The sequence below is a fragment of the Nomascus leucogenys genome, chromosome 3 (assembly GCF_006542625.1).
Source record: "Nomascus leucogenys isolate Asia chromosome 3, Asia_NLE_v1, whole genome shotgun sequence".
In the NCBI taxonomy this organism is placed as follows: Eukaryota; Metazoa; Chordata; class Mammalia; order Primates; family Hylobatidae; genus Nomascus; species Nomascus leucogenys.
Genome location: NC_044383.1, coordinates 135423546 through 135444837, shown reverse-complemented (window position 1 = coordinate 135444837; position 21292 = coordinate 135423546). Strand labels below are relative to the sequence as shown.

The window sequence follows — 21292 nt, the reverse complement described above, 5'->3', positions numbered from 1 at the left end:
ATGAAGTTAATGTGTATTTTAGCCTTATTGCAAAAAATTACTGATTCCTTATTTCTCCCAAAACAGCCAGCATACAAACTTCTATCTTTCATGTAAAAACTTTTAAGTAATGGATGTTTTTATTGGACCTTTCTTACTTATTATGGAAAATTTCAAACATACATAAAAGTAGAGAGGACAGCAAAATGAACCTTCATGTACTCATCCCGCTTCAACAACCGTCAAGACCAATTTTATTTCACTTATGTGAAATAACAGATTATTCTGACGTAACAGATTACGTTGAAGCAAAAGAAGAACGTTTTCATAAGAAAAAATTCTTATTTTTCAAAGAGTAGGAAGATTAAGGAAACTCATTCAGTGTCTGAAAAACACATCTTGCATATTTTAAATAGTGCTTATACCGCTGTCATCTCTATTGCTTTATTCAATTAACATCCAAATAGCATCTAGTCTCTGAACATTTGCTTACTGTGTCAAATGCCCTAATCTCACTCTGATCCTCTGTAGTAACTTTTCATTGTATTCCAGCTATATTTAAAAACATTTAAATAAAATATGAGGACAGAGCTATGCCTAATTATACATAAAAATGAAGGAGGCTGGGCACGGTGGCTCACACCTGTAATCCCAGCACTTTGGGAGGCCGAGGCAGGTGGATTATCTTAGGTCAGGAGTTCGAGATCAGCTTGACCAACATGGAGAAACCCTGTCTGCACTAAAAATACAAAATTAGCTGGGCGTGGTGGCACATGCCTGTAATCCCATCTACTCGGGAAGCTGAGGCAGGAGAATGGCTTGAACCTGGGAGGCAGAGGTTGCGGTGAGCCGAGATTGTGCCATTGCACTCCAGCCTGGGCAACAACAGCGAAACTCTGTCTCAAAAAAAAAAAAAAAATAAACAAACAAAAATGAAGGAGAGCACAAAAATTAGAATGCGAAAAGAGAATGTGAAAATTCTTATAACAAACTGAAGACCAGTAATATACTAGTTCTTCTTTGTTCCCATTTCTTTTTCTTTTCCTGCAATAAAACTTTATTGACAAAAACAGATGGCAGGCTGGATTTGGTCCATGGGTCACTGTTTGCCAGCCGCTCGTCTAAAACCCAATTTAACATGGTATTCCTACCAGTATGTAAGCATGTGAACAATTGCCTGATTCATAAAATGTTTTAATTTTGTTTTTCTCAACCTCTCCTTTTCCTCCCCTACGTAAGGCACTGAATTTCTCAATGACAGTAACCATACATTTTTTTAGGGTGTCCTGTTCAGCTTCACAGGAAAAATGTACATTTTCCTATCCATAATTCATACTTTCCTAGTCCTACAAACCTTAATGTTTCTTATGAAGGAAGAAGTAACCCAAATAATTTTTATCTCTGAAGACATTTGAAAATACAAACATATGTGGAACAAACTGTAAGTCTGGAGTATTTGTTGCAGCACACTAGTGAGGATGATGTAACACTATGAGTGCTGACCTGATTCACCACGTGTTCGCTGACTTCCAGAATTTGTGTGAATGAAAACTTGTTTTGCTGTCTGTTTTGTTTCCCCCACAACTTTATTGATACATAGTTGACAGTTAAAAATTACAAGCTGTACAACTTGATGATTTATGTATATACTGTGAAAAACTTACTACAATCAAGTAATTAACATATTCAGCACCTCATATGGCTTATCTCCCTGCCCCCCACCGTGGTGAGAACACTTAAGATCTCCTTTAGCAAATTTCAGTTATATAATAAACTACTGTTAACTACAGTCACATTGTTGTACACTAGATCTCCAGAGTTTATCTTATATAGTTGAAACTCTGTGCCCCTTCGACCACAATCTTCCCATACCCTCTTCTCCCAGCCCCTGGTAACCACCGTTCTTCTGTTTCCAGGAGTTTGACGTTTTTGAATTCTACATATAGGTGAGATTATGCAGTATTTGTCTTTCTCTGGCTTATGTCACTTAGCATGACATCCTCCAGGTTCACCCATGTTATCACAAATGACAGGATTTCCTTCTTTCTTAAGGCTGAATAATATTCCACTGTGTGTGTACCTCTCACGTTTTCTTTATCCATATACAGACATTTATGTTGTTTTCATATTTTGGCTATTGTGAATAATACTGAAAGGAAAATGAGTGCAGATATCTCTTTGAGATACTTACTGCATTTCCTTTGGATATATGCTAAGTAGTGGGATTGTGAGATCATACAATTTTAAAGTTTTTGAACCTGCACGCTGTTTTTCATAATAGCTGCACCAACTTACATTCCCATGAAAGTGTACAAGGGTTCTCTTTTCTCTATGTCCTCATCAATGCTTGTAATCTTTCACCTTTCTCACAGTAACCATTCCAATAAGTTTGTAAGGTGGTATCTCACTGGGTTTTAATGTGCATTTCCCTGATGATTAGTGAGGTTGAGTACCTTTCAATATACCTGTTGGCTATCTGTATACTTTGAGAAATGTCTATTCTGGTCCTTTGCCCATTTTAAAATCTGGTTATTGGTTTCTATTACTATTGATTTGCATGAGTTCCTTATACATTTTGAATATAAACCCTTTAGGAGTTAGACAGTTTGTGAATATTTTCTCCCTTTCTGAAGGTTGCCTTTTCACTGCTGATTATTTCCTTTGCTGTGTAGATGCATTTTAGTTTAATGTAATCCCACTTGCCTATTTTTGCTTTTGTTACCTGTACTTTTGGTGTCATATCAAAACTATCACTGCCCAGACCAGGTCAAGAAGCTTTTCACCTATGTTTTCTTCTAGGAATTTTATGGTTTCAGGTCTTATGTTTACATTTTTAATCCATTGAGTTTATTTTTGTATACAGTGTGAGGTAATGATTCAATTTCATTCATCTGCATGTGAATATCCATTTACTGAAGAGACTATCCTTTCCCCATTGTGTGTTCTTGGCACCCTTGTCAAAGATAAGTTGACCATAGATGCATGGATTTATTTCTGGCTCTCTATTCTGTTCCACTGGTCAATATGTCTGTTTTTATGTCAGTACCATACTGTTTTACTGTAACTTTGTAATATTTTTAAAAATCAGGGAATGTGATGTCTCCAGCTCTGTTGTTCTTACTCAAGATTGCTTTGGCTATTCAGGGTCTTTTCTGGTTCCATATAATTTTAGGATTTTTTTTCTGTTTCTGTAAAGAATGTCACTGGTATTTTGACAGGGATTACATTGAATCTGTAGACTAATTTGGGTAATAAGGATATTTTAATAATATTAAGTCTTCCAATCCATAAACACAGGCTATGTTTCTATTTATCTGTCTTAATTTCTTTCATCAATGTTTTATAATTTTCAATGTATTCCTAAGTACTCTTCTTCTTGCCATTGTGAATGGGATTGTTTTCTTGATCTCCTTTTTTGATAGTTCCTTGTGTATAGAAACACAATTGACTTTTGTACATTGTTTTTGTGTCTTGCAATTTTACTAAATTCATTTATTACTTTTAGCAGTTTTTGGTGGAGTCTTCAGGGTTTTCAACATATATGATCATGTCACCAGCAAACAGATAATTTTACTTCCTCCTTTCTGATTTGGATACCTTTATTTTTCTTGTCTAATTGCTCTGGCTAAGTGATATAGTTTGGATGTTTGTCCTCTCCAAATCTTATATTGAAATGTAATCCCCAGTGTTAGAAGTGGGGCTTGGTGGGAGGTGTTTGGGTCATGGGGGTGGATCCTTCATGAATACCTTGGTGCAGGTTTCTCAATAATGAGTGAGATATTGCTCTGAGTTCATGCAAGATCCAGCTTTTTAAAAGGTTTGGCACTTTCCACCGTCTCGCTCACCATGTGACATGCCTCTGCTTGCTTGCTTCACTTTCTGCCATGAATAAAAGTTCCCTGAAGCCTCTCCAGAAGCTGAGCAGATGTCAGTGACATGCTTCCTGTACAGAAAGCATGTGGATATCGGTGACATGCTTTCTGCAGAACTGTGAGCCAATTAAACCTTTTTTCTTTATAAATTACCAAGCCTCAGGAATTCCTTTACAGCAACACAAAAATGGATACTACATTAGAACTTCCCGTACTACGCTGAAAATAAGTGGCAAGAATGGCACCCTTGCTTGTGCCAGATCTTAGTGGGAAAGCTTTCGGTTTTCTCCACTGATTATATTACTCATGGGGTTTTTATATATGGCCTTTATTAAGTTCCTTCTATGTGTGTGTGTGTGTGTGTGTGTGTATATATGTGTGTATATATATATATTTATTTTTTTTAGACAAGAGTTTCGCTCCTGTTGCCCAGGCTGGAGTGCAATGGTGTGATCTTGGCTTACCACAACCTCTGCCTCCTGGATTCAAGCGATTCTCCTGCCTCAGCCTCCTGAGTACCTGGGATTACAGGCATGGGCCACCAAGCCAGGCTAATTTTGTATTTTTAGTAGAGATGGGGTTTCTCCATGTTGGTCAGGCTGGTCTCAAACTCCCGACCTCAGGTGATCCACCCGCCTCGGCCTCCCAAAGTGCTGGGATTACAGGTGTGAACCACTGTGCCCAGCCTGAGAGTTTTAATTATGAATAAATGCTGAACTTTTTCAAATGCCTTTTATACATCTATTAAGATGACCACATGGTTACTCCTTTCATTTTACTTCAATGTGTGTGCTGTATCACATTAACTGATTTGTGTATGTTGAACCATCCTTAAGTGCCAGAGATAAACCCCACTTGGTCATGGTGTATGGTCCTTTTAATGTGCTCCATTTGGTCTGCCAGTATTTTACTTAGGATTTTTTGTGTCTATGTTCATCAGTAATATTGGTCTGTAGTTTTCTTTAGTTGTAGTGTCTTTGTCTGGTTTTGGTACCAGGGTGAGGCTGGCCTCAGGATGAGTTTGGAAGTGTTCCCCTTTCTCATTTTTGGAAGAGCTTAAGAAGGGTTGGTATTAATTCTTGTTTTAGTATTTGACAGAATTCACTCATGAAGCCATCCGGTTCTGGACTTTTCTTTGTTGGGAATTTTTTTTTAAATTTCTAAATCCATGCTGGATATTTGTTGGGAGATTTTTGATTACTGATTCAACCTCCTTATTTGTTATTGGCCTATTCAGGCTTTCTAATTCTTCTTGATTCAGCTTTAATAGGTGGTATCAATTTTTTTGGATAGGAATGTATCAATTTTTTTCTAGGTTATCTAGTCTGTTGGCATAAAATTGTTCCTAATATTCCCTTATGATCCTTTTATTTCTGAGGCATCTGTTGTCTTCATTTCTGATTTTGTCTTTTTTTCTCAATTTATCTAGCTAAGGGTTTGTCAATCCTGTTGATTTTTAAAAAAAACCTCTTAGTTTTACTATTTTTTTCTGTTGTTTTTAAATTCTCTATTTTTGCTCTAATCCTTATTATTTTCTTCATTATGCTAACATTAGGCTTAGCTTGTTGTTCTTCTACTGATTCCCTGAGGTATAACTGAGATCTTTCTTTTTCTTTTTTAATGTATGTATTATCTCTACAAACTTCTCTCTTAGTACTGCTTTTGTTTCATCCCATAGGTTCTAGTATGCTATGTTTTCATTTTTGTCTGAAGATACTGTTAAGATTCCCTTTTGATTTCCTTCTTGACTCAATGATTATTCAAGACTGTGTTTAAGTTTCCACAAATTTTATGGTTTTCTTGCTGTTACTGATTTCTAGTTCTATTCCACTGTGGTTAGAAAAAATACGTGGAATGATTCCTATCTTCTTAGGTTTGTTTAAACTCATTTTGTGAACTAACATATGATCTATCCTACAGAATGTTCCGTGTGTGCCTGGGAAGAACGTATATTTTTTTGCTGTTGAGAGAGTTCTGTGTTTGCTATATCCACTTGGTTTAACATTTTGTTCAAATCAGCTGTTTCTTGATTCATTTTCTGCCTGGATATTCTATTATTGTAAGGAGGGTATTGAAGTCTCCTACTATTGCTGTCAATTTCTGTCTTCAGATCTGTCAATATTTGCTTTACATATTAATGTAGTCTGATGTGGGGTGTGTATATATTTATAATTTTTATATTTTTCTGTGGAATTGATCCTTTTACCATTATACAATAATCTTTGTCTCAACAGTTTGACTTAAAAATCTATTGTTTCTAATTATAGCCACTTTTGATTTCTTTTAGCTACCATTTATATAAAATCTTTTTCCATCCCTTCACCTTCTGCCTATGTGTGTCTTTAAACATGAGTCTCTTGTAGATACTATATTATTGGATCCTGTTTTTATTTTTCTTATTTCATTTTAAACAAAAAGTTTATTTAAATAAGAAGCCTGACTTGAAGGGAAAACTTTCTAGGATTCCTTTTTTTTAAGATTAATTTATCCCTACTTAAAGACAGATTGCCCTACATGTAACAGCTACGTACACAAAAGTTATAAAATTGTCCTTGGCTTTACAGTGATAAATGAAAAACATGAAAATCCTCCAATTGAACAAGGTATGTGGTAATTTTTTTTTTGTTGTTAAAACAGTGAGAGCAAAATAACTTACTAGAATATAAAGAGCTGAATGAACATGCCACTAATGGAGAAAGGGGGTATTTTCACAGAATCAGTATTTTTTTCGCATCCTGTCTCCACTTGCTGTCAATCAAAACACACCATTGGCTGTTCGGTTTGAAGAAAAAAGCAGTATGCTTGTGCACATATACCAGTTACTTCATGTATAACAAACGAATGTGGAAGGGGGAAACAAAAGAATAGAGAAAACTATACTGTAGTAGTCAGAATGTGGTGGAACCAAATTGCAGTTTTCTAATTGAGAATGTAATAATCTTGGTCTTTAAAGAACAGCGTTCTGGAGTAAAGAAGCAGGTTCCCTTTTCAGTAGACACCTCCCGCAGGCTGTTGAAACACATCAATTGTATCTTCATCTTCCATTTCCAACTGTGCAGGTGTGTCTGTTCCACTGATTGGTTGCCCATCGCATCGGAATCTGATCTGCCTGACAATCCCCGTCGTTCACAATAGGCTTTCATTAGTTTACTAAGTGGTGTCTGCCTCTTAAACTGCACCACAGAATCATCCTGTCCCCACCACCTTCAAATTAATATGATTCTTGTTCTCAGTCTTGACTCCTTCTGCAGGCTTTTTGTTGGCCATGGCGAGCACCAGTCTCCTCAGCTGCTGCTTCACAAAAGAGGTGGCGGGTCCGCACCTAACGAGTACACAAGCAGCAGGAGGAGCAGCAGGAGGTGACAGCAGTGGATGAGGGAGAGGGTGCGTGCACATAATGGGCTCCCTCCCCTCCCACTGTGTGCGCCAGCACGAGCTGTTGCGGCCTCCCATTGGCTGCTGCCAGATCCTGTTTTTAAAATCCATTCATACAACTCCTTGTGAGTGGTGAGTTTAATCCATTTACAGTTAAAGTAATTACTAATAAGTGAGGACTTACTATTGCCAGTTTGTTGCTTCCTGTCTATTTGACAACTGTTTTGCTCCTCTTTTCCTCTTATTGTCTTCCTTTGTTATTCGATGACGTTTAATCGTGATTTACTTTGATTATATTTGGTTATACTCTTCTAAGTTGATAACAACTTAACTTCAATTGCATACAAAAATACTACTGCATCTTCACAACCTCCACCCTCCCACACTTTTGTGCTCTTGCAGTTTTCTTCTTTTAATATTATATATCCAATAACACATTTTTACCTTTTAACTTTCTTATTAGATTTGAAAGTAAATTATATACCACAGTTAAGTGTTAATCTGTAAATATGTCTATATTTTTACCTTCAGCAGTGATATTTATGTACCTGTTTCCATTTCTACACACATTTTAATGCCTGGATCAAAACACACAGATATACTTTGACATGTCTTAGTTTGGTGTGCATATATTCTGAGAATATCAATGATGTTAAATGATAGAAGGTAGAAAACTATTCATCTGGAATTTAGGGTATTTTGATTACTTAAAGTTATATATAAATTAAACTAAATATTCATGGGTTGGGGGGGACTTCCCTAAGGTATCTTCCTTATCATTTGTCTAAAGTTTTAAATGATACAAATTTTTGTACTTAGTAATTGTTTTTTAACCAAGACTTGCTATTATTGGTTGGGAGTACACAGTGATTCCTAAGCTCGTGCATATTACTTTAAAAAAGGTAAGAATATTACATCTTTGCATCCTTCCCAACCCCAAGCATGTAAATGAAAGTAAACAAACATCTTCTTAATGAATTCATTTAAGAATGCCAAAGTTTGAAGCAATTCTAGAGAGGAAGGTTGCTGAACAGGAAAAATTTTCTAAAATTTTGCTTTTCAAAAGTAACAGTTTTCACATTTAATGGATACACTAACCTTTGGGTTTTGGTGGCACAGGACCTACAAATCCAATATTGTCATAAAAGTTATGAATAGCGCTGGGATTAAAATGTGGTCCTGAAATATATAAAAAGTAAATACATCAATGCTTATAGCTCAAAAACAACTTTACTTTTTAAAACAAGTATTTCTTTCTAAAAAAAAAAAAAACACGCTATAAGAAATGCTTTTCATTTATTTTGCCCCTCTAATCTCGAATTACATGTAAGATTTCAAAGCATATTTCAAATATATTATCTTAGGTATAATGTAATACTCATAAACATGGGTAAGTGGTAAATTGTGAAAGAAGTCAAATTAATGTTGGTAAGACATTAACAGAAGTAGAAGTAGACCCCTGTTCTATGTGGCAAGTTAAAATAACTTAAAATTTCACAATTTAAAATGTAATTTTAAATGATCAAACACGGACTTAAGCAACTAAAACAGCTTTACCTCAAGTAAATATAAAAACCTTGCACTAATGTAATAGAATGGTTAAAATTTTACACAAAAAGAGTAGTTCAAGGATTGTAGTGTCTAGAACAGCACCAACTTTTTCTCTTTAGAGTTAAATTATGGCATTTTTCTATGAATGTTTAAAGATAAATAGCTTAATCAACATTTAAAAAGAATAAAAATAATCATCTCCCAGTTGAACAGATTCTCGGACACAGTCCCAAGTGTGATTAAAGACTTCTCTTTTGGTTAGATTCCTTCCCCTTCCTGTCTTTTCCATTTTATATCTTTTTATTATTTATCCAACTTCAGAACTAGGTTTAAGTGATAACATTTCCTTTTAGTTCTCTATGGAACTGAATTAAATTGTAAACATTATTTACTATAAGAAATCATTGCTTGTCATTAATAGCTCAAGTATAAGAAACTATCATTGTCTAAAGAATGTATAAACCTTATTTTTATTATCTTCTATATTTTATCAGTTAAGATAGTGCCATTGAGATGGGGGTGACTTTTTAAATATATTCTTAAAAGTCTATCTGGCTCCAAAGCCACATATTCTGAGACAGTAAGATTATGATTGATAAGTCTGTTTTTAGCCACAGGAAAACTGCTGGTGAATTAAATACGATGAATTTCAGCTACGAATACACTGAACTTTACCTCGGGCTTGAAAAAGATCAATTTCTTTGGTTAAGCAGTCAATGTCAATCTGGAGTTGTCTATTACAACTTCTCAACTGCTGCATTTCTTCAAGCTGAAAAATAATTCTATGTAAGTAAGATTTGCACTGAATTCTTAGTCATTAGTTAATAAAGAATGGAGTTTGGCAGGAGAAAGTAAGGACGGAAAAACAAGAGTTAAGAACATCTGAAGAAAACTAGATAGAGATATTACACTTATGTTAGATGGCCTACACTCATGTTCAAGCACAGAGATCACAATAGTTACATAAGACTTACAGAAGGTATCTGGGATATAGAATTTGATCTTTTCAGGCGCCTTCGAGTTAGATTATTTTCCATTTCATTAACCTCAGATTTTAATTTATCCAGCTTTTTCTTTTGAATCTCAAGTTCTCTTTGAAGTCGTTCCATTCTGGCCTTCTGGTGTACCAAAAGAGCTGTAACACATATTAGTAAACATGAGGACCCACCCACTTTAATCAACTAACCTTTAAGCAGACTTGGAAAAACAAACAAGAATTTGTCAAAAATCCCAAAGCTACATTAAAACAAAATATTGTAAGTTTAGGCATTTAAAATTTCAATTTTTTTTTTTTTTTGACACGGAGTTTTGCTCTTGTTGCCCAGGCTGGAGTGCAACGGTGTGGTCTTGGCTCATTGCAACCTCTGCCTCCCGGGTTCAAGTGATTCTCCTGCCTCAGCCTCCCAAGTAGCTGGGATTATGGGAAATTGCTACCATACCCCACTAATTTTGTATTTTTAGTAGAGATGAGGTTTCACCATGTTGGTCAGGCTGGTCTTGAACTCTGGACCCCAGGTGATCCGCCTGCCTTGGCCTACCAAAGTGCTGGATTAGAGGCTTGTGCCGCCGTGCCTGGCCAAATTCCAAAAATTTTAACTGAAAAATTGTTTTTGTTATTTAAACAAATGCCACTTTTTAAATGTTTTCTAGGATTTGGAGAAATTCACTTTATGAATGAAGACAGCATTTTCAGGCCACAGCTTCTCTAAAGGTTTTCATCTTTTTAATTAACCTACTTACTGTATCTAATTCATATCTACCCTTGGAAAGGACAAGCTCTCTTATTTCAGAGTTTGTCATGTTTGGTCTATGAATGAAGCATTCTAATATGAAAATGTTATAGATACTTTAGAAGGGAATGTAGAATGGGTTGAATCCATTTTGATGTATGCACATAAATGTTAACATTAAATTATCCCAATTGCCACTTATATTTTTGTATATTCAGATTATATTTTGTGAAAATATCTTCCAAGATCTTTAAAGAAACAAAATAAGCAATCAATCTTGCAGCATGAATGAACTACTTGGGAAATCATAATAAACTACAAATACTGGTATATGTTTTTGTGATCTATCCCTGGACATGTATTTCACCCTTTAGGATACTGGACTGGAAGTGAAGATACTTGAATCTACTTTTTATAAAGAAACAACATGGGATGATTCTATCTTGAGAAAAATAAGGCAGATTTGGAAAAGAACTTTAAACAACCTCTAGAAATAAAAGTCACTGAAATGAAAAAGCCAAACAGATTACAGTAGATTACCTACAAAGACAGTTGGTGACCTGTCAGATAGATGTAAGAATGTTACCCAGAATGCACAGATAATGTGACAGAAAACATGAAAGAGTTGAAAGGTCTCACATACATCTAAGAAAAAAATTCCAGGCTGGGCGCGGTGGCTCACACCTGTAACCCCAGCACTTTGGGGAGGCCGAGAAGGGTGGATCACCTGAGGTCAGGAGTTCGAGACCAGACTGGCCAACATGGTGAAACCTCGTTTCTACTAAAAATACAAAAAGTAGCTGGGCGTGGTGGTGGATGCCTGTAATCCCAGCTACTTGGGAGGTTGAGGCAGGAGAATTGCTTGAACCTGGGAGGCAGAGGTTGCGCTAAGCCGAGATCACACCACTGCACTCCAGCCTGGATGACAGAGTGAGACTCCATCTCAAGGGGGGGTAGGGGGAGACAGAGAGAGAAAAGAATTCCAGAAGGAGACAATAGAGAGAATAGACAAGAGGCAAGATGTGAAGAGATATTGGCTGAAAATGTTTCAAAATTGAAGGGAAAAAAGGAAGTAACAAATTTTAGAAGATAAAATAATTTGTTCACCTAATTAAATTATCCAAGAATACAAATGAACAAAGGTATTTCCAGACAAAGTCTGGGGAAATTCAACAATCACAGATAGCTGCTGAAATAACTATTAAATATATGTTTTGATAAGAAGGACATTAAATACAAAAGAATGGAATAAGATGGGTAAATCTAAAAAAAAAAAAAAAAGGTCTGACAATAAAACAAAGGAAAAGCCTATGGCAGGGCAGGGGAGCAGCAGACATTGTCCAAAACAAAGTGAAAATAAAATATTGGAAAAGAATAACAAGACACGGGAAGTGCAAAAATCAGAGGTGAAGTATTCTAAGGTCTTGAAGGTATTTAAGAAGAATACACTTAAATGTTGCTAAGCCAAATATACATGTTCAGTATTTAGGGATCTGTACTAAAGGAAGTTAAAACAGAATGTGCAGTTTCTAAATTAAAAGACAGAACCTAAGGAGAAATGGGGGAAATTTAATTAAACCTAGATAGCAGGAAAGGAGGGGATAAAGGAAAGAAATACAAAACAAAAACCCGACAGGGATAATTCCAAATATACTAGAAATCACAATGAATGCAACCTAATTAAACGTATCTGTTGAGATGAGATCAGTAGACTGAATTGTAAAACCTCAGCTATATGCTGCTTATAAAAAACAGTCAAAACATAATTAACTTATCTATTATTTTAATAAGTTGAGGGTCTATGTGTTAGATGTTGTTGTAGGCATTTTGGAAGTCCATGAACAAAATAGGAAAAAATCCTTGCCCTTGCGGAGCTCACATTACCATGGTAGCAGAGATTGGGGCCAGGGAGTAGAGCAAGAGAAAGACTCTAAACAAAGGGTAAACAGGTAGGCAAACTATGGTCCATGGGCCAAATCTAGCCCACTGCCTGTTTCGTCATTAAAGTTTTACTGGATACAGCCTTGCTCATTTGTTTACTTGTTGTCTATGGCTGTTTCCATTTTACAACAGCAGAATTAAATAGTTGTGACAGATTATGTGGCCTACAAAATCCTAAATGATTTACTATCTGGCCCTCTACCAGATCATGTAGAGCCTTGCTGACCATATTAAGGACTCTGAATAAAATGGGGATCTATCATAGCACAGACAGGTTCAAAATAAAAGGATTCAAGTAAAATAAATATCTTGCACTTCAGGCACTACTCTAAGAAGCATAAGGTAATAGCAGTCAATTGCTGGAAGTATCTGAAGACTGTGGTGCACTGAAGGCAACAACAAAACCCAAACCCAGCTCCACTCCTGACTAAATTGATGCAATGCCTCATAATAACAACCTGAAAGAAAAAGAGATGTCCTCATTTCTGGATGTAAATACCATTTACTTTAGTCTCCTCTGTTCCTTTACACACAGTGTGTGGCATTCAATAAAAAATTATGAGACATACAAGCAGGAGAAAAATGGAATTCATCATCAAGAGATAAAGTGATCAACAGAACTATACTCAAAGATGATGCAGCTGGAATTACCTGACAGAAAACTTAAAAGATTTAACTATGATTAATATGTTAAAGGATCTAGTTTAAAAGGTGGACAGCATGCAAAAAAGAGATTCACAATTTGAGGAGAGAGGTGGAAATCATGAAAGGGTCAAATGCTAGAAATAAAAAATATGGCTAGAAATAAAAAATTCTTATCAGAGATAAAGAATTCCTTGGACAGACTTAGCACACTGGACACAGAAGAATCAGTGAACTTGACAACAAAAATTACCCAAACTGAACACACCAAGAAACAAGTGAAAAAAAGAACAAAATAAACTTAAGAGTTGCAGAACAGTATCAGTCTATGTGTAATTGGCAAAAGAAGAGAAAAAAAGGCAGAAAAAATATCTGAGGCGATAAAGACCAAAAATTTTCCAACATTAATGAAATACAACAAATCACAGATCTAAGAAGCCCACAGATCACCAAATAATGCTAAAACAAAACACCTAGACACATCACAGTCAAAGTGCTGAAAACTAAAGAAAGAAAATCTTGAGGGCAGCTAGAAAAATTTCATATAATTATTTCAGAAAAAAAATCTGACTTTAGGGCAAAACATACGAGATAAAGATGTTCTTTACTTAACGATAAAAGGAAAAAATGCTAGTATACAACTCTGCATGGAAAATCATAAAAATAATTTATTTTCCAACGAATACATCATAAAATCTATTACATCATAATAAAAATAAAAATCTAATTTATTTTCCAACGAATACATCATAAAGTATACATTCCAGGATAAGGTTGAGCATTCTCCCAGTCACAGCTCCACCAGCAATCCCCAATCCCATATTCCTAATGTTTCTATCAAAACAAGAAAGTAAATTATAGAGTTTGAGAGATACACAGAAGGCCAATATTAGTAGGAGACAGAGTTTAACAGCAGGCAGAAATCTGATTCAATGATGATTTAGGAGACTTGAAAGAGCCACAGTTGCTACACATATGGTTGTGAGGTGTTTTGAGGTTAAAGAGTAAATTCTTCATAATATTTCTGAATAAGTATTGCATCCTTAGAAATTCACAAAGGGGTTTTTGCAATAGCTGAAGATGTGGCTTACCTTTGGGAGTAAAGGCAAAGTATCTCTTATGATTAGTCTGAAGCTCTAAAGTAAAATATTGCAAATCCATTTACAATTACTTACAACTTATTTATGAGGCATTTCTTTCCACTTTAAACAAAATTTTAGAGCTATAATGACTATATTACTTAGAAATGACATACCTGGTTGGTTGACTTGTCTAGGTATGGCTGTTATAAACAAGCTAAAAATGCTATGAATATACTAGGAAAGTGGTTCTCTATTTCTTAGCAATTTTTTCTTCTAAGTGGCTGAATTTTTATGTGTTTAGTTCACTTTTCATTTGTGGTTTGAGATTTTTAGATAGGAATCTGAGAAAGATGAATTACAGGGGAAAAAAGGGGTCAAAGTGAATTTCTAAAAATCACTGTAAAAATTCAGCTAAAGTTGAAATTCTTCTCTAAGTTTAACCTTGAGTATACAATACCCAATATTTGTCCATTATGAAACAATGTGATTAGACTCATTATGAAACAATGTTAGTAGATAATTAAACAGCAGAGACACTTTTGCTCTAATTAGCCTCTACTAAATGAAAAAATCTTCTGTCTCCTGGAACCCCATAAAAATGAGGTTTGAATGAAAAAGGTACAATCCACCAACAATTAAGAAAAAGAAGGCAATTAATTCACAATAGAAGTCAACAAGTTTCTGGAAGGCTAGAAGCAGATGAAATGACAGCCGAATGAAGGAGTGGAGAAAGCTGAAGTCTTATGGACAAGGAGGCTGCTGTAGACAAAATGGCAGCTCATCAGCCCTGCAGAAACCTTGACTTCGGAAAATGCAGGTAACAACAGAAGGCAGGAGTTAGGAAAGGGCCAGAACACAGAGGCTTAATTAGCTATCTGTATATGGAAGAGTCAACCTCTCCCCATCCTGAAGGAAAGGTAGCTGTAGGTTTAAGGATCACCTCATAGTTGAAGAAAATCTGATATGAAGGCAGGTGGATCATTTGAGGTCAGGAGTTCAAGACCAGCCTGGCCAACATGGTGAAACCCCATCTCTACTAAAAATACAAAAATCAGCCAGGTGGTAGTGGCGTGTGCCTGTAATCTCAGCTACTCAGGAGGCTGAGGCAGGAGAATCGTTTGAACCTGGGAGGTGGATGTAGCAGTGAGCTGACATCACGCCACTGCACTCCAGTCTGGGTGACAAAGTGAGACCCTGTCCCCCCCCGCCCCCCTGCCCCCTGTCAAAAAAAAGAAGAAAATCTGATATGAATGTGAAAGGTCTGCATAAACAAAGAAAAAAACTAAATCCAGATTAAGTGAAGACAACATAGCGGAGAGACCAGAACTTAAATTCTGATTAATATCATTAAGAGATTTAAGACACTATTGTACCCATAAAACAACAATCTTCTTCGAAAAGGAATCAGAGAACTAGCTCTCGGAAATTAAAAACATCACTGCCAAAATGAAAATTTCATATCTGAGTTGGAAAAAAATTTAAGGAAATCTCCTAAAATGTAGAATGGAAAGACAAGGAGGGGCCGGGTATGGTAGCTCATGCCTGTAATCCCAGCACTTTCGGAGGCCTAGGAGGGAGAGTCATTTCAGCCCAGGAGTTTCACCAGCCTGGGCAACAAATGGAGATGCTGTTTCTACAAAAAAATTAAAAAATTAGCCAGGCATGGTGGCGCGTGCCTGTAGTCTCAGCTACTCGAGATGCTGAGGTGGGAGGATCACTTGAGCCTGAGAGGTCGAGGCTACAGTGAGCTGAGATAGCACCACTGTACTCCACAGCCTGGGCAACCGTGACACCCTGCCCCTGACACTGACACAACCAAGAAAGACAGAGACGTGAAATACACTGAAGATGTAACGAGAGATAGACAGAAAGCTCGTTCAGGACATTAAATAGCTGAACAAGAGGAGGTCTAGAAAGAGACAATGGAGAAACCATAGTGGGGATCAGAAAAGAATTTCCCAGGGCTGAAGGGAGACACTAGCCTCTAAAATGGAGGAGTCCACTAAATGTGGGACAGGATGATTAAAAAAAACCCCTATACCATTTTAACATTTCAGACTACTAAAGACAAAGAAAGATCTTAAAAATTTCCAGAAAGAAAAAAAGTAGATTACATACAAAGGTACAAGAATCATACTGACATCAGATTTCCTCAGTGATAAGGAAATCACTATATTTTTCTGTGGAGAAATGATATTCAACCAAGAATTCTATGTCCAGCTAAAAATATGAGGGGATTTCCAGATATTTAAGGACTTAAGAGAATTTACCTCCCAAGTCTCATTAGGAAAATACTTAAAGACATGTTTTAGCAAATTGAAGGCACAAACCAAGATGGAAGATAATATAAGATCCAAGAATGGTGACTCTAATTTATAACAGGGAAGAGAAGACTCCAGGAAAAATGAACAGATGGTATCTTGGAGATGCTGAAAGGATATGATAAAGGCAGAGAACAACAACAAAAAAAATTAAAAATTCCAAGGAAAACAGATAAATGACTGGGCTTTGCAGTGAACAGATGATGAAGGAATTACAAGTAAAGAAAAAAATATTCAGTATCTTTTAAATCCTCTTTCAAAGTTAAATTTTAATGGATAAAGGTAATCTAAGCATGCAACTCTCTCTTGTGGTTGTTGTTAAAAATAAGTGAGTACTAAGTGAATTCAAGCACCAGCGCTCTTAAACCACTGCTATAAGCATTCAAAATGGCTTATACAGAAAGCTCAGTACTTACCCAACTTTTGTCAGCTCATGAACAATGGAGAAAATTTCTTCGTTACTCAATTTTGAAATTTAAAAAACACACTTGAAGTTCCAGATGGTGTTAGTTTTATTAATTTTAGTTATTTTTTACTGTAAATAATGTCAAATTTCTCCAGAAGTTTAAAAACAAAAACATGAGAATTTGCTTACTGAAAAAAGACATATGTCATTGGAAAATATACTAGGGACTTGTAGATACAAAGATTTTGGGCTTGTTTAAATGAAAAAAGAAAAATTTTGCTATTGAAAAACCTAATAGTTACTTACTTCTGGTATCTTTTTGTTTTTTGTCTGTAATGACAATTTTACATGTCTAAATCAGGTACAAGCCTAAGTCATACTTAAGTCATTGTACCTAGGAAAGTACAATGTCAGCTTCTAAAATAAATCAAGATTTTTCTAGGCTGTAACTTTGTTGACAACAGGAATCACATCTGTTTTATATATTACTGTATTACCATAGTCACTTATTTGGTGACTGAGTCATAAAAGATTCAAAGATGGCAATTATAACTTTAAAGCAAACTTTTAATCTATTTTGTCATTTTTAAAGGCAATTTGAAATCAGATCTTGTAAAAGTGCTGCAATTGGGCCCATAATTTGGGCAATAGATGTAAAACAAAAGTATGAGGAATGATGCTTAATCTCTATAATTATTTTTAAGAACTTACTAAGAGATGAATTTTAGTCATTTTAGCATAACTGGTGAGACCTCTTGCTAGATAATAATTTGCTGGCCTTTATTTTACATAATTAAGATTCTGCATGTAATCTTACAGCATGAAGATATAATCTAAAACTTTTATTTTAGACAGAATGAAAACAGGCCTAGAGGCACCAAAAGAGCCTCAAAACAATATAACTGGATGAATCATTATGCGATGTGGGAACGTTTATGGCTTAGAAAGGTTTCTATCTTTTTTTTTTTTTTTTTTTGACACAGAGTTTCACTCTTGTTGCCCAGGCTGGAGTGCAATGGCATGATCTCGGCTCATCGAAACCTCCACCTCCCAGGTTCAAGCGATTCTCCTGCCTCAGCCTCCCCAGTAGCTGGGATTACAGGTATGTGCCACCATGCCCAGCTAATTTTGTATTTTTAGTAAAGATGGGGTTTCTCCATGTTGGTCAGGCTGGTCTCGAACTCCCAACCTCAGGTGATCTACCCGCCTTGGGCTCCCAAAGTGCTGGGATTACAGGCATGAGCCACCATGCCTGGCCAGGTTTACACTTTAAAAGAGGATATGTTCAAGTTTTGAAGAGATACCATGAGACCAGTTCAATATGGTTTCAAGGTAATACTAAAGAGAAAATATACCGTAAGATTTCTGGGGCTGGGTGCAGTGGCTCACAGCTGTAATCTCAGCACTTTGGGAGGCCAAGGCAGGTGGATTATAAGGTCAAGAGATTGAGACCATCCTGGCCAACATGGTGAAACCCCGTCTCTACTAAAAATACAAAAATTAGCCAGGCGTGGTGGCGCATGCCTGTAGTCCCAGCTACTGGGGAGGCTGAGGCAGGGGAATTGCATGAATCCGGGAGGTGGAGGTTGCAGTGAGCCGACATTGCACCACTGCACTCCAACCTGGGTGACAGAGCGAGACTCGATCTCAAAAAAAAAAAAAAAAAAAAAAAAAAAAAAAGATTTCTGTTATTCTTTTTTCAAAATCTTGGAATATGGAAAGGCTTTCTAAATAAGACACAAAACCCAGAAGCCATAAGAGTAAATTCTGATAAGTCTGAATATGTAAAAGTAAAAAATTTATAAGGCAGACAAATTTTATTGACTAAGTAAAAGGTAGTAACAAAGTAGAAAGAATAGACTAGGCATTTTACAGAAATAGGCAAGTTCATAAGGTAAGAAATACAAATGGCTGGAAAAAGAACACATGAAAAGATGTTCAACCTCAATCGTATTTAAATATGCAAATTAAGCTCCCAAGAAAAGATGAAAATTTAAATAACCCAAAGCAACAATATATTTTTACCTATTAAACTGACTAGATATACTTTTTTCAACCACCTACAAAATATGATGAGTGGGGAAGGGAAGGAGGAAAGAATATTCTTATAAATGTTACCCAAAATGTTCCCCATTTATAAGTATGGGAGTATAAACTGGTAAAATCTCTTTAGAGAGAGCCTCAAAACTGAAATTGGTAACATTTATTGGCAGTCATTAGTGTCCTTCCCCACATTCTTCTGGCTCTCTGTCTCCCAGGTGTGTGGTAGAACTGTGCCTCCCTGTTCCTGCTGAATTAGGTGTGGCTGTGTGCTTTGTTTTAGCTACAGAGTAACATGCTCAAGTTGAGGCAGAGGCTTAAGGAGCCGCTGCTATGTTTCCTTGGTCATGGAAGCACAGAGATGGAGCTTCCCTTAACCTGGGTCCCTTGGTGAGGGTGATGGAGAACAGAGGCCACCAGCTAATCTATATGGGACAGGAAATGTGAGCTAGACATAAATCTTTGTTGTTTTTAAGACATGGTTTGTTACTGCAACGTAACCAAGCCTAAATGATACATCTATCAAAATTAAAAACACATATATCCTTGGACACAGCAGTTTCACTCCTAGTAATCTCACAGTCTGCCAAGATACTTGGACATGGGTACAACTATGTGTACACAAGGATTTTTATTGCAGCACTGTTCATAAAAACAAGATTAGCAACTACTTAAGGTCTATCAAGAATGGACTGGTTAGATATTATGGTACACAATACTATGCAGCCATTTCTTAAAAAGCAGATCCTGCTGACATGGAATTCTCTCAAAGAGATAAAGACAAAAAAAGAGACATAATCCTAGAAGAATACAAAATGAACTGTTTGAGAAACTAGTTATCTCTAGTGAGGGGAATTTTTCATTATATACCCTTTAGTTCTGTTTTCAGTTTTTTAAAAAATCAAGTTACATAGGAAAATATTTTAATGCAATTCCTATCAGAATTCCAGTTGACTTCTATGTAGAAATTGACAAACTGATTCTAAAATTTACTTAGAATTTCAAAAGACTCTAAACAGCCGAGCCTATCTTGAAAAAGAACCAAGCAGGAGAACTCACATGTCCCAATTTAATAATAAAATAATTATAGTAATTAAGACCATATGGTATTGGCATAAAGAACATATAGAACAATGGAAAAGAACTGAGAGTCCAGAAATGAACCCACACGTTTATGGTCAACTGGTTTTTTACAGGGGTGCCAAAATCACTCAATGAGGAGAAAAAGTCTTTTCAACAAATGGTGCTGGGATACTTGGATAGCCACATGCAAAAGAATGAAGTTGGATCTGTACTTCATGCCATGATATAGAAATTGCATCAGAATGGATGAAAGATCAAAGACTAGAATATAAGAACTAATATTATATAACTCTTAGGAGAAAAGCTAGGGGTAAATCTTCATGATCTCACCTCAGAGTTAGAAACTGTTTCTTAGGACACCAAAAACAAGAGCAATAAAAGAAAAAATACATAGAGTTTGGACTTCAGCCAAATAAAAAACTTGTGCTTAAAAGACACCATCAAGAAAGTGAAAAGACAATACACAGAATGGGAGAAAATTGCAAATCATGAAAGGGACTTATTTCTAGAATATACAGAGAACTCATACAACTTGACAATAAAGATGAATAACCTAAAAGTAGGCAAAGGATATGAATAGGCATTTCTCCAAAGAAAATATGCAAATGGCCAGTAAGCACATGAAATGATGCTTGACATCATTAGCCAATAGGGAAATGCAAATCAAAATCACAATGAAATACTTTGCAGCCACTAGGATGGCAACTAACACAAAGTCAGATAAAAGCGTTGTTGAAAATGTGGAGAAATGAAAACCCTCACACACAGCTGGTGAGAATATAAATCACTTTGGAAAACAGTATGGCAACAATTCCACTGCTGAAAAGGTGGAAAAAAAACAAAATGTCTATTAACTGATGAATGAATAAACGAAATGCAGTGTATTTATATAATGGTGTATTTGGCCATAAAAAGGAAAGAACATGTTGCTACACCATAGATGAGTCATGAAAGATCAGATTCCATTTTATATCAGGTGTCCAGAATATGTAAATTTATCCAGAAAGAAAGTAGATTAGTGGTTGCCTAGTGCTGAGGGTGGGGGGTAATGGGATAGGGAGGTGATAGCTTACAGGATATGAGGTTTCCTGTAGAGGAGATGAAAGTGTTCTACTGGCTGGGTGATGGTTGCACATATCAGTGAATAAACTAAAAATTGACGTACACTATAAGTCAACTGCACTGTATATTAACTATATCTCAATAAAGCTGTTAAAATAATGACTAAACATTTAAAAAATTTAAAGAATAGGTTTACATAACTTAATAC

At 35.9% G+C, this 21292-nt stretch overlaps 2 protein-coding genes across 7 annotated transcripts in view; both read right to left on the bottom strand.

The window, feature by feature from the left end:
- Nucleotides 1–21292, bottom strand: part of TAB2 (TGF-beta activated kinase 1 (MAP3K7) binding protein 2) — a 93961-nt gene that overhangs the window by 3980 nt on the left and 68689 nt on the right. For all 6 annotated transcript variants that reach the window (XM_030809814.1, XM_030809817.1, XM_030809816.1 and 3 more), the window contains 3 exons: nt 9752–9912; nt 9453–9546; nt 8325–8405 (listed from right to left, as the gene is read on the bottom strand). In XM_030809814.1, coding sequence (XP_030665674.1) covers nt 8325–8405; nt 9453–9546; nt 9752–9912 — 336 coding nt within the window. The remainder of the gene's footprint in view (nt 1–8324; nt 8406–9452; nt 9547–9751; nt 9913–21292) is intronic.
- Nucleotides 6754–8299, bottom strand: SUMO4 (small ubiquitin like modifier 4). The gene is given in 3 exon segments (XM_030809821.1): nt 6754–6961; nt 6964–7048; nt 7050–8299. Coding segments are annotated over 3 exon segments (495 nt in total). The 5' UTR covers nt 7338–8299; the 3' UTR covers nt 6754–6839.